This window comes from Anabrus simplex, chromosome 5 (genome assembly GCF_040414725.1).
Source record: "Anabrus simplex isolate iqAnaSimp1 chromosome 5, ASM4041472v1, whole genome shotgun sequence".
In the NCBI taxonomy this organism is placed as follows: Eukaryota; Metazoa; Arthropoda; class Insecta; order Orthoptera; family Tettigoniidae; genus Anabrus; species Anabrus simplex.
In genome coordinates, this window is record NC_090269.1 from 109,026,573 (window position 1) to 109,039,261 (window position 12,689).

The 12,689-nt window shown below is 39.9% G+C and overlaps 1 protein-coding gene across 1 annotated transcript in view; it reads left to right on the plus strand.

The window, feature by feature from the left end:
- LOC136874663 (uncharacterized) overlaps positions 1-9,254 on the plus strand; it is a 159,487-nt gene extending 150,233 nt beyond the window's left edge. The window contains exon 4 of the mRNA XM_067148294.2: positions 6,425-9,254. Coding sequence (XP_067004395.2) covers positions 6,425-6,574 — 150 coding nt within the window. The 3' untranslated portion in view covers positions 6,575-9,254. The remainder of the gene's footprint in view (positions 1-6,424) is intronic.
- The last annotated feature ends 3,435 nt before the right edge of the window (positions 9,255-12,689 follow it).

Consider the following 12,689-nt stretch of genomic DNA (forward strand, 5'->3'; position numbering starts at 1 on the left):
CCCATTAGCCCTTTAGCCAAGGAATGTGCGGTAAGGAGGAGGAAGAGTCCTTTCATCCTTTTTGCCCTTCTGATAAGATGTAACCCCTGGGTTCCATACCCTATCACGATTTTTTTCAGCCATGTTTATGCGATAACTTGTTCGACTGATTTTTACACACAAGACGAATGATGGAAGGTAAATAATTTGAAGATATACTTTGGCTATATCGTTTACCGAGCGAGTTAGCTGCGCAAATAATCAAAATTGTACTTTTGCTCTGAACACATCAAACAATGTTCTGATCATATGTTGAGGTTAACAACATCGATTACAGTGTTCGATTCTAGTCTTGTTATGTTTCATTCTGATCTTCTTAGAACAAGGGTACCCCCTAACATGTTCTAAACACATGTTGTATTGAGTACAGTGTTCGATTCTAGTCTTGATCACTTATTTCGTGTTCTGAACACATCGATCAATGTTCTGATCACATGTTGTATCGAATACAGTGTTCGATTCTAGTCATGATCACTTATTTTGTGTTCTGAACACATCAATCAATGTTCTGATCACATGTTGAAGTTAACAACATCGATTACAGTGTTCTATTCTAGTCTTGTTATGTTTCAATCTGATCTTCTTAGAACAAGCGTATCCCCTGACATATTCTAAACACATGATGTATTGAGTACATTGTTCGATTCTAGTCTTGATCACTTATTTTGTTTTCTGAACGCATCAATCAATGTTCTGATCACATGTCGTATCGAGTACAGCGTTTGATTCTACTCTTCTTATGTTTCGAAAGTCTAAACATGCACAATAATGTTATCGCTGCACACGCTTGCCTTCGCGATGCAGGTTTAAACTTGTTCGATATAAAGCTATGCCTTGACATAAGAGGCGGAGGAGGAGGTAGAGAAGGAGGAGGGGGAGGAGGAGGAGGAGGAGGAGGAGAATGATAAGGCCTTAACAGCCTATGTATAGTCGCCTTTGTTTAAAGATGATAGCTGTCAAAAGAATTTTTCAAATTATCCACCACCACATTTCAGCTAAAGAGGGCAGCAGGGTGCTCTGTTGATTAAGCACATAGAATTTCAAATTGCCCTCCACCAAATGCATAACAGCAGCTGTTATCTTGCGCAGTAGCCTCTAAGCTAGCTTTCTTCATAAGAGTAGCCGCCATCTTGTGCGAGCACCCCTAGGCCGTCTCATAAGGAGCTATGTATAGTCACCATTTTGTGTCTGCCATCTTGCGTAAGCATCCCTAGGACGTCTCAAGGCATCTTGTTTCTCATAAGAGCAGCCACCATCTTGTAGAAATAGATAGCTGCGAATGGCAAAGGGCTTAAGTAGGAATCGAACCGTTGATCTCATCATTAGACTATGTTTTTTCTTGTTCCTGATACTACGAACCTACGCATTAGGCGGAAAAATTTTGTCCGTTTTGCTCTACGATGCATCGTTTTCGAGATATTTAACATTTTGCATTTAAGCCTCCAAATTTAATGAATCGAACCTGCACGGTACGTTATACTCTCTACCATAGCTAGACCTGATCATGTTACGAAGACTCGCTTCAATACAAGCTAAAACAGAGCAAATGCCAAAGGGCCTAAGTAGGAACCGAACCGTTGATCCCATCATTAGACTATGATTTTCTTGTTCCTCATACTGCGAACCTAGGCATTAGGCAGAAAAATTTTGTCCGTTTTGCTCTACGGTGCACCGTTTTCGATATATTTAACATTTTGCATTTAAGCCCTAAATTTAATGAATCGAACTATCACGACACGTTAGCCTCTAAGCTAAGAGTAGCAACCATCTTGCGCAAGCACCCTTAAAGCGTCTCATAAGGAGTTGTGTATAGCCGCCATCTTGTGTCCGCCATCTTGCGCAAGCATCCTTAGGGCGTCTCAAGTCATCTTGTGCAAGGACCCTTAAGCCGTCCCATAAGAGCAGCCGCTATCTTGCGCAAGCATCCCTAGGGCATCTCATAAGGAGCCATGTATAACTGCCATCTTGCGCAAGCATCCCAAGGGAGTCTATGTATAGCAGCCATCTTGCGTAAGCACCCTTAAGGAGTCATGTATAGCCGCCATCTTATGCAATTAGCGTCGAGAGAGGGCTGCTGTAGAATTTTTCTTTTTAAATTATCCGCCACCACTTTTCAAAGGTATCTAGCTAAAGATGGTAGCACTGCGGATGACAGGTGACGAATTTACATCTACTACGATAAAGAGGGCAGCACGGTGCTCTCTGTATTAAAGATGGCGGATGACAGCTGTCAAAAAAGCACATGGCTATGTTTACCAAACAAGAGCACGTGGAATTTGCCGCCATCACATTTCAAACTAAAGAGGGTAGCACTATGCTCTGTTGATTAAAGATGGCGGATGGTAGCTGTCGAAAAAGCATGTGAGTTTGTTTCCAAACAAGAGCACGTGGAATTTTTCAATTTACCGCCACCACATTTCAAAGGTATCTAGCTAAAGATGGCAGCACAGTGCTCTCTTGATTAAAGATGGCGGATGATAGCTAACAGAACTTTTCAAATTGCCCGCTACTACGTGCTTAAGGTAGTAGCCACAAAGAGGGCAGCATGGTGTTCTGTGGATTAAAGATGGCGGATGACAGGTGATGAAATTACCCGCATGATAGTAGCACAGTGCTCTGTTGATTAAAGATGGCGGATGACAGCTGCACATGGCTTTGTTTCCAAACAAGAGCACGTGGAATTTACCACCACCACATTTCAAACTAAAGAGGGCAGCACTGTGCTCTATAGATTAAAGATGGCAGATGACAGCTGTCAAAAAAGCACGTGAGTTTGTTTTCAAACAAGAGCACGTGGAATTTTTCAATTTGCCGCCACCACATAGAGGGCAGCACTGTTCTCTCTGGATTAAAGATGGCTGCTTGTCGAAAAGCATTTTTCAAATTATCCGCCACCACATTTCAAAGGTAAGTAGCTAAAGAGGGCAGCACTGTGCTCTATAGATTAAAGATGGCGGATGACAGCTATCAAAAAAGCACGTGGCTGTCAAAAAGCACGTGGATTTGTTTATCTCGAGCTAGTGAGGTTAAGTTGGTAGCACTAAGGTTTAGGCCCGTCAAGATGGCAGCACTGCCGATGACAGGTGACGAAAGAGGGCAGCACGGTGCTCTGTAGTTTAAAGTTGGCGGATGACAGCTGTCAAAAAAGCACGTGGCTGTCAAAAAGCACGTGGCTTTGTTTATCTCGCGCTAGTTAGGTTAAGTTGGTACTACTGCGGTTTAGGCCCGTCAAGATGGCAGTACTGAGGTTAGCGATGCGTTGTTGTCTGTCAAAAAGCACGTGGCTTTGTTTACAAATCTGTCGAAAAGCACGTGGCTGTCAAAAAGCACGTGGCTTTGTTTACCTCATGCTAGTTAGGTTAAGTTGGCACTACTGATGTTTAGGCCCGTCAAGATGGCAGTACTGAGGTTAGCGATTCGTTGATGTCGATGACAGCTGTCAAAAAGCACGTGGCTTTGTTTACAAATCTGTCAAAAAGCACGTGGCTGTCAAAAAACACGTGGCTTTGTTTATCTCGAGCTAGTTAGGTTAAGTTGGCACTACTGAGGTTTAGGCCCGTCAAGATGGCAGTACTGAGGTTAGCGATGCGTTGTTGTCGATGACAGCTGTCAAAAAGCACGTGGCTTTGTTTACAAATTCAAATTTCCCGCGGGAGGTGGAGGAGGCATCTGGGAGGCCTCTGGCTGAGGTGGAGGTGGAGGTGGCATCTGGGAGGCCTCTGGCTGAGGTGGAGGTGGAGGTGGCCTCTGGGAGCCTGAGGTGGAGGTGGCGCCCGAACTGTCCAATTATACTACTAAGGTAAGGGCAGCATCGCACCTACGCTCAACGCACTAGCTTCGCACTGGTTTCCAAAATCAAACATGTCGGACACATATATTAACATTAATGCACCTTCTACTTCCAATAATCCACAACCACACGGCACATTCCCGCAAATTCACTTCACCAACTGCACAATTAGCAATTTGTATTTGAAATAAAGCTAGGTTATGATAACCGTCTATCAAAGCTTTGAAAACATACGACATTGTCAAGGTCTCTGATCCACTCACGGAAACTCAATAACCCAGCGCATGTGCTCTGCGCTCTTTTCATTCAACTCAACTGTTAAGCGACATTTCTACAGAAATTTATGAATATTTAAAAAATAGATTTATAATTATCGACGAGCATAAACAGTCGTATATAACTCGCCTGTAATGGTAATTAAGACACTCGTATAGAAATTATAAAACTCGCTTCGCTCCTTTTATAAACATGCTCGTGTCTTAATTATTGCCACTATAGACTTGTTGCGTAATGTACTATATTGAGGAACTAATCAGTAATCACTAGAGCCCGGATTTCTATGCAAATGCATATTTTTGAATAAGCTGGTTACAGTTCTCAAACTTTGCAAATATTCGCTTTATGGCTTAACGATTCCAAATAACAGTTCTTTCTCCCCTGTGTGTTTGCATGTTTTGGCCTTTTTAGGAGAAAATTCATGCATAATGAATATTTTGAAGATTTTGGATTTGATAGCGAATACATTGGACGTTTATATTGCCTAATATGACTTTTCTTCTGACTTTGGCGCATATATAATGTTAACTTGCATGATAGTGCCTTTTATGAATGTTGGTTTTTCAGAATTTGGGGTCATTTTTCCACATTGTACAGTATGTCTATTACTGAGAGACACAGGCGTATTTCTGGTATCCTATGAGATAACCGAAGTTAGTAAATACGGTAGTGGTCCTATAATCCAACTAACCAGGCACTTTCTTTTTTTTTTTGCTATTTGCTTTACGTCGCAACCGACACAGATAGGTCTTATGGCGACCATGGGATAGGTAAGGCCTAGGAATTGGAAGGAAGCGGCCGTGGCCTTAATTAAGGTACAGCCCCGGCATTTGCCTGGTATGAAAATGGGAAACCACGGAAAACCATCTTCAGGGCTGCCGACAGTGGGGCTCGAACCCACTATCTCCCAATTACTGGATACTGGCCGCACTTAAGCGACTGCAGCTATCGAGCTTGGTAGGCACTTTCTTATCTGTTGCTTGACTAAACATTGACGTAAGCCGGAAGGCCCCACGTCGATCTCTGTAATTCTTTGGAATAAACTGCCCCAGTTATACAATGCTATAAATTGAACCGTAAATTGTGCATTACTCATTGTGCGGCTCATTGTCTTACACTTCTGTAACGTCGCGTTAATGACATAGCGACTTACAAACCTTGGTTTTGCACTGAACCCTCTTCCGTTATTGTCCTGGAATTTCCTACCCGGAACTCTTACTCGTGGCAAGCGGCAATCGTTACCAGTTATTGAGGACATTCAAATGTGTCTGCAATCATCGCACCGAGAAGTAACTGCAGGATGTAGAGATAGGTTCAACAAAGTGATCCGTCCATATCCTTATTTTAGATGCGTCAAGCTTATAAAAGACCCACTGTAGTCAAAATGCAAGCAACGTACAATTTGACCTCACTTTGTTCCAAATATCTTCATTTAAGTATGCACCTGTCACTTGCTGCGACGTAGAAAGATCATTTTCTGCGATTAAGAATGTGCTGACAGATAAACGGATGAGCTTAAATCAAGACAATTTGGAGAAATTACGATAGTTATTGTACAAAGTTTAAAAAGGAACTGAATTTTGATAGTGGATATTTTTCAGTTTATTGTTCATGTTTTGCCATATGATAGTGCATGAATGCATGCATACTTTGAGGTTTGATAATGCCTGGAAATCCGGGCTATAGTAATGACAAGTCGCTAGGGTTAAGACTGCTACTTCTTTCTTTCTTTCTTTCTTTCTTTCTTTCTTTCTTTCTTCGTTCGTGTCAGTAGCATTATCCTCAAATATTTACGTCGTTTATGGCCTTGGTACTCACTAGTACCGGATCAGAGATGAACACTGCTATGGGGTCCAAGGAGCAGTTCAACTGAGAAGCGGGGCGGGGGGGTCGTTTAACGTTCACTACAGTTGCACAAGTCTCTCAAGAAACACCATGTCTTTAGGTCGATCGTGGATCTCCCAATTCCAACTCTTAGTCTTTTCAGCGACTTCCATGCAGTCCAGGATTCCTCATAACCAGGAAGCATTATTTTCTTTCCTTCAAGTTTCACATGTTCCAACGTGTTGACGTGAAACTTTAAACTTCCATAATTCAACCCTAGTTTTCTTTGGATCTGCAACTCGAGGTGCAGACTGCTATTTCTTTCTTTCTTTCTTTCTTTCTTTCTTCGATCGTGTCAGTAGCATTATCCCGAGGGCTTAAGTTCAGTACATGACAGGTGAAGGGTGTGATGCTGGATGGGAGAGATCTCTTAGTGTAGTAAGCAACGTTCAAGACTGAAAACAACATATGATAACAAATGTCGCTATGTTTCAGCCACTTGGTCTTATCGGAGCCTTGCTACTGGCGGTGAATGCAGCTGCTATGTATGTGATGTGGCGGTACCGTGAAGAAGAACCTCCTGTGGCAACAGACCCAGCGACCGTTGAACAACGCCAGCCAGCTCGCAAATCTGTCTACGTATAGCCAGTCATCGTCGTCGTCCTTTATTCATCAATTTATCGTATAATTCTCATTTCATTCTTAACGGGAACTTGGCTGCCTTAACTTAAAACTAACCGTAATTATATCATCTGAAATTAACTGCTAGATTTTGAATATGATCATCCCTTCCTTCTATATAACTGCTGATACTATGTTAAAATGATGCCCCACTTGTTCCTGAAGAATATCGTAGACATTGAATTATAAATTAAATTCCACAAGTTGACGTCCTTGAAACTATGGTTGTCAGCCTCCTGTTAATATGGACAAACATTGTATTACCTACACAGTTTCACTGTGTGTTCTTATAGCTGCTTAAAATGCATAGAATAACATGTTTATCAGCAAACTTAGCACTTATGGTCATTCTTCTTAAACAGTGTCCGACTCCATGGATAAATGGTTAGCGTGCTGGCCTTCGGTCACAGGGGTCCCGGGTTTGATTCCCGGCAGGGTCGAAAATTTTAACCATCATTGGCTAATTTCACTGGCACGGGGTCTAGATGTATGTTTAGTTTAGTTTATTGCTTTTCTTATATGGCTATGAAGCCTGTTATTATGCCAAACCATATTATACAACAGCTTTGTACAATTTATAGAATAATGTACATAAAATCATTTTTTACACATATTTCTAAAAATCACCAAAATTAATTTACTTAACCTCTATAATTTTGTATCCTTATTGATAATTAAGAACGAATTATTACTTTTTTACGTTAGTGAGATTTACTTTTTATATCATAATCATTTCATTCTCATCACGACGCGCAGGTCGCCAAACGGGAGTCATATCTAAAGACCTGCATCTGGCGAGCCGAACTTGCCCTCGGACACTCCCAGCACTAAAAGCCATACACCATTTCATTTAATTTTGCTTAAACAGTCTGCACGATTTCCAGCCAATGATTGCTGTTCATAAAAAGTATTGAGAAAACACAAAATAACTTTTACATTATCTTCATTACATCACGATATAAAATTTTAAGTCTCGTTGTGAACATGAGGACTGTGTTGTTTGTAAGTTTCTGATGATGCTGCTTGTTGTTTAAAGGGCCTAATATCTAGATCGTCGGCCCCTATTAGTTTCTGCACAGTTCAGAAAAACAAAGAGATAATTTCGTTTTCTTTTCACATGCTCCTTCTGAGAACATTTTAATGCAGAATAATAACGAAGCCGTAAAATTTGGACCATTTAGGAATTCTGGTTTGTGAAAGTTTCAGAAATATTTCAGTTACAACATTAAAACCTATATATCAAATTCCATTTACTTAAAACTAAAAACTCCGTATTACTAGCATACTTAAAAAAGCATTCTCCTAATTACTATAGTTTCTGAGCAAAGCATATCAAGAAAATAAACATGGAAGTAGTTCTATTTATACTAAATAGAAAATGATTGTTTTTATAAATTATGGTATTCCGTGTCCCCTTTCAATTCTTTAATTTTTAATTTGTGAAAATTTCCCTTATTATGGCGTACATATTATGTTAATATCTCAACAATACACATGCTCTATGGAAACAACCAATGACTTCAACTGTCATTTCATGTAAGTTATTTAATTCCTTTAAAGCATCTTCTCAGTCTTTTTAAAATGCAGGTTCTTGAATCTTTATAATTCCCTTCATATTGCCTTTACTGAGTTGATAATTTGGTGATAGGTTATGTATGAGATATGAAAAATCCACAGCCTGTTTTCAGTCATTCGACCGGGTCAGGATTGGAATGGGTGAAGCCCCATCTAGTGGCGAAGATAGGAATTGTGCCGGCTGCCAAAACCTGTCGCACTCCTCTGGGGCAATGATTAATAATGAATGACAGGTGAAATGTTATTGGATAATTTTGCTGGAATGAAATATTACGGGGAAAACCGGAGTACCCGGAGAAAAGCTTGTCCCGTCTCCGCTTTGTCCAGCACAAATGTCACATGGAGTGACCGGGATTTGAACCACGGACCCAGCGGTGAGAAGTCGGCGCGCTGCCTCCTGAGTCATGGAAACTCATTATATACATATGTTATTAGACAAATATTGAGAAAAGATATTGAAAATTAGACATTTAGAAAATTCACAAATAAAAAGTCATTTTTTGAAATCAGTTTCAGTACCTAGTCAAATTAAATGTCTAACTTCAATAAGTTCCTAATGTGATGCATAATTTAACATTGTGAGCAAACGACATTCTGTGTCCCGTTAAGTATTAACATTCTGTCAAGATTTAGCTCGGAAATGGCGCCAAGTTCCCTGAACGTCACACGAAATCTCAGAGTGTAAAATATTAAGGTAAAACAATTGATGTTGAGTGTTAACTGTATATCTTCACATTGTTGGACATATTACAGGAATATCAACACATTATTATTATTATTATTATTATTATTATTATTATTATTATTATTATTATTATTAGAGACCAATGAACATGCCTGTGGTGTGCAATCATAGGACTGGACTTACCAGTCACGTCCTCACAAGAGCATCTGCAGTATTTCCTCAACATTTCTCACTACTATCATCATCTTTGTGAACCCAAGTATTCTTTATGTTAGCACAATTTTATATAGTATTTTATTCTGTTAGTGTTGTGTCCTAATTTGTATTTAGTTGTATTCATATACTCTAAACCTTAAGTCACTACTAATAAAGGAATGAAATAAATTTGATTATAAATGCATACTTATTTACTTAGGTGTTTACATACATAGGAAATTAATTGCCTACAAATTTTAATCTCCATATTTAGCCAATTATACACCTACACGACCGATACGTAACTGACTGTGTATTCTGGTATGGTTGAGATCAGGTTTGTTACTTTAATCGATCTGTCTTATTCTTATCTTTGACTTTGACAATATGAAAGTGATTGATGTATGATTGATGCTACTAACATCTTTCTTTACGTAGCCAGTCTCCTTGATAAACTGTGTTTGGTTTGTATCTTTCAGAGCGCAAGGAAAGAAAAGAAACTGGAAAATAGCTCACTCAGCATTTCCCTAGAACACCTCTTTATTGACACCTGAGATATAACTGTTGGTGATGTAGGGTCGAGAAGGGAAAATTATAAATAAAATTAAGTTAAATTAAAAAGAAAACAAAGAGAGAGTATATGACAGAATTTGAGGATAAGGGGAAGTCAGGAAAAACTCAAGAAGTATTCGCACAAAAAGAAGACACAGTATACCTAATTATGTGGTTTACGTCAATATAGCACAGGTAAAAATTCCCGGACGTGGTTAGTGGTAAGCTTGATACTTCTAGATCGCGGGGCTCATGCAAATTATTCTTTCTAGTTCCTCCTCGCAATTTGTTGAAAAGTAAATACAAATCAAAATCTCCGAATTGAAAGGTATTACCTGTTAGAATTTTATTTTTATCAATCCTGTGTCCGGTGACAAACGTTTTCTGCGCGGCGATTGTGCCACATAAAAATGTTATGTTACCAAAAGTACTATCTACGTCTGAAGAGAAGTCGCGACAGGTTGTAAGTACGGCAGAGCAACAGCTACAAACATTAGTCGTGATAGAGAGTGCGTGCTCCCTGAAACAGACGCATGTTTATTATTAAAATGTTCATTAGGTATAGTGAAAAACCTACAACCTGTTTTCCAGTCAATGATCGGGTCAGGAATGGAATGAATGAAGTCCCCATCTTGCGGTGAGGATAGGAATTGTGCCGGCTGCCGAGGCCTGTCGCACACCTCTGGGGCAATGATCAATCACTGACAGATGAAATGAAATGATAATGGAGAGTGCTATTGGAATGAAAGATGACAGGGAAAACCGGAGTACCCGGGGAAAAACCTGTCCAGCCTCCGCTTTGTCCAGCACAAATCTCACATGGAGTGACCGGGATTTGAACCACGGAATCCAGCGGTGAGAGGCCGAGGCGCTGCCGCCTGAGCCACGGAGGCTTATTCATTGAGAATAGTACTTACAGTTAATGTGTAACTAAAGAACAATTTGCATTACTACTTTGAAACATCACAACGGCACTTCAGTTCGCAAGAATCATCGTGGACGGAACTGATGTTTATTGTCAGGTCTTGAGCTTTGAGACTGGCGCATGAGCAGCAACCCCTTACCCCGTCTCGTGAGACGACCACAGTATGTGCAGTTCATTTACTCGAAACGTGCCTTTCTGTGACCCAAAAATCATGATGTGGACCCCGCAGCTTCTTTGACTCAATATTAAGCATTTAATCCCTATTGTATCAAACTGAGTCTTTTAACAAAGATATGCTTTTGGGCAGGGAAATCTGGAATTAGCGTAAATAATTTTGCGTCGACAAAATACGGACACCGTAACCAGGCAACCAGGGTACGTCATATGGATGGAAGAATGGCGCCATTTTGGTGGTCAGATGTTGGTGTTTGACGTATTACACCTATAAAGAGACTCTGTGTAACGTTTACAGTATAAAGAAAGCAATGGGGAATATCGATATCTCGAACCTCCATTACTCGAATTTTCAGTATCTCGAAGAAACTTCAAATTCCCGGCCGTTTATCCTATTCTTCACGTGTATTTATTTCTTTATTACTCGAAATTCGGTTACACGAATTTATTATTTCTCGAAGCAAACGTTCCCACTCTTGAAGCAAAAAATACTCTGTAACTCGAATTTTGTACAACATTGACTGAGCAATACAGCGTTTATAGTTTGTGAGGAACAGTTAACAAGTAAAGAAAGGGATACAGTGATGCTGCGAGCTAATATGACGGGAACCGAAAAACAAACTTCTAGTAATCGGAAAATCTGCGAAGCCTCATTGTTTTTCGGGTGGTGAATTCATTACCGGTCACGTACGAAAGCAACCCTCGAAGTCGCGGATGACAAGCTCCATTTAACGAATCTTGGCTGTGTGTTTCGAACCTACATACAGAGTCAGTCGAATATAAATGACAGTGTTTCTCTAAGTAATAAATTTTGTTGAAATGTATGTGGAAGAAAATAAAGTTAACGGCGAAAAAACAACTAATGAGGTTTTTACAAAGGTGTTAACGGAGGTATGTTTCTTGTTTCACTACTGCATTGTACTCCGTCTTCTGAAAAGTTGCTTTAATAAGGGTCATAATTAAAGAGATGGACAAGATACTGGACAAATACGACATTCTATAAACCACACCGGAAGTTATCCCGTTATCTACTACCAGTAAAAGACACAATAGAACTACAGGTTCCTGGAGTATACCACACTGAATGTACCTGCGGAAAGTGCTATGTTGTTGAAACAAAACGTCTGATCTCCACCCGCCTAAAAGAACATATCCGTCACACCAAGAATCAAACACAGATATTTCAGCGGTAGCTAAGCATTCCCACGAAACAAGACACGGAATATCATTTGACAAGACCAAGATCTTAGCAGCTATCCCTTGGAATCTGGAAAGGAAAATCCGCGAGGCTATAGAAATCAAGAAACATGCGAACAATATGAATTTAGATGCAGGATATAAAATCAGTAATTCTTGGATGCCTATAAAAATACAGACCACAACATAAACACGCAGGTCGAAACACCTATTACATAACGGCGCGGGCAAACCCCACTACCTGGCTGTGACACATACGTTCCACAATTCTCACAAGACAGCCAGGGGGCTTACATCAGCCAGAAAGGCTAGGATATATGGACAAAGGTCAGGAACCACTCTTTGTAATGTGATTTCCGCCTGGGGAACTGATAACCTCGGATCGAGTAGGGGTATTTCAGTCGCGTTGACAAAGAACACTGCAATGTATTCGAAACGTCGGCAAACTGTACAGAATGTACAGAAACCAACAACACGGTTCAAACCGGAAAATAAACTAAATAATACTACAAACCGTGGAAGCTTCACCTCTAAGATACCGTAAAATACGAGTTTGTTAGTTTATTTATAAACTTATTATTTATATTTATTTATTTATATTTATTTATAAACGCTGTAAACAATACTGTATTCAGTATAACCCCGTAGATACATATGAATCAATTGTGTGCTATACATGCTCAAAAACTATATTCTCTATATCTCGAAATTTTGATAACTCGAAATAAAATTTAGCTACCGACATGAGCAACCGACGCGAAATCGGGAGGTTGTGT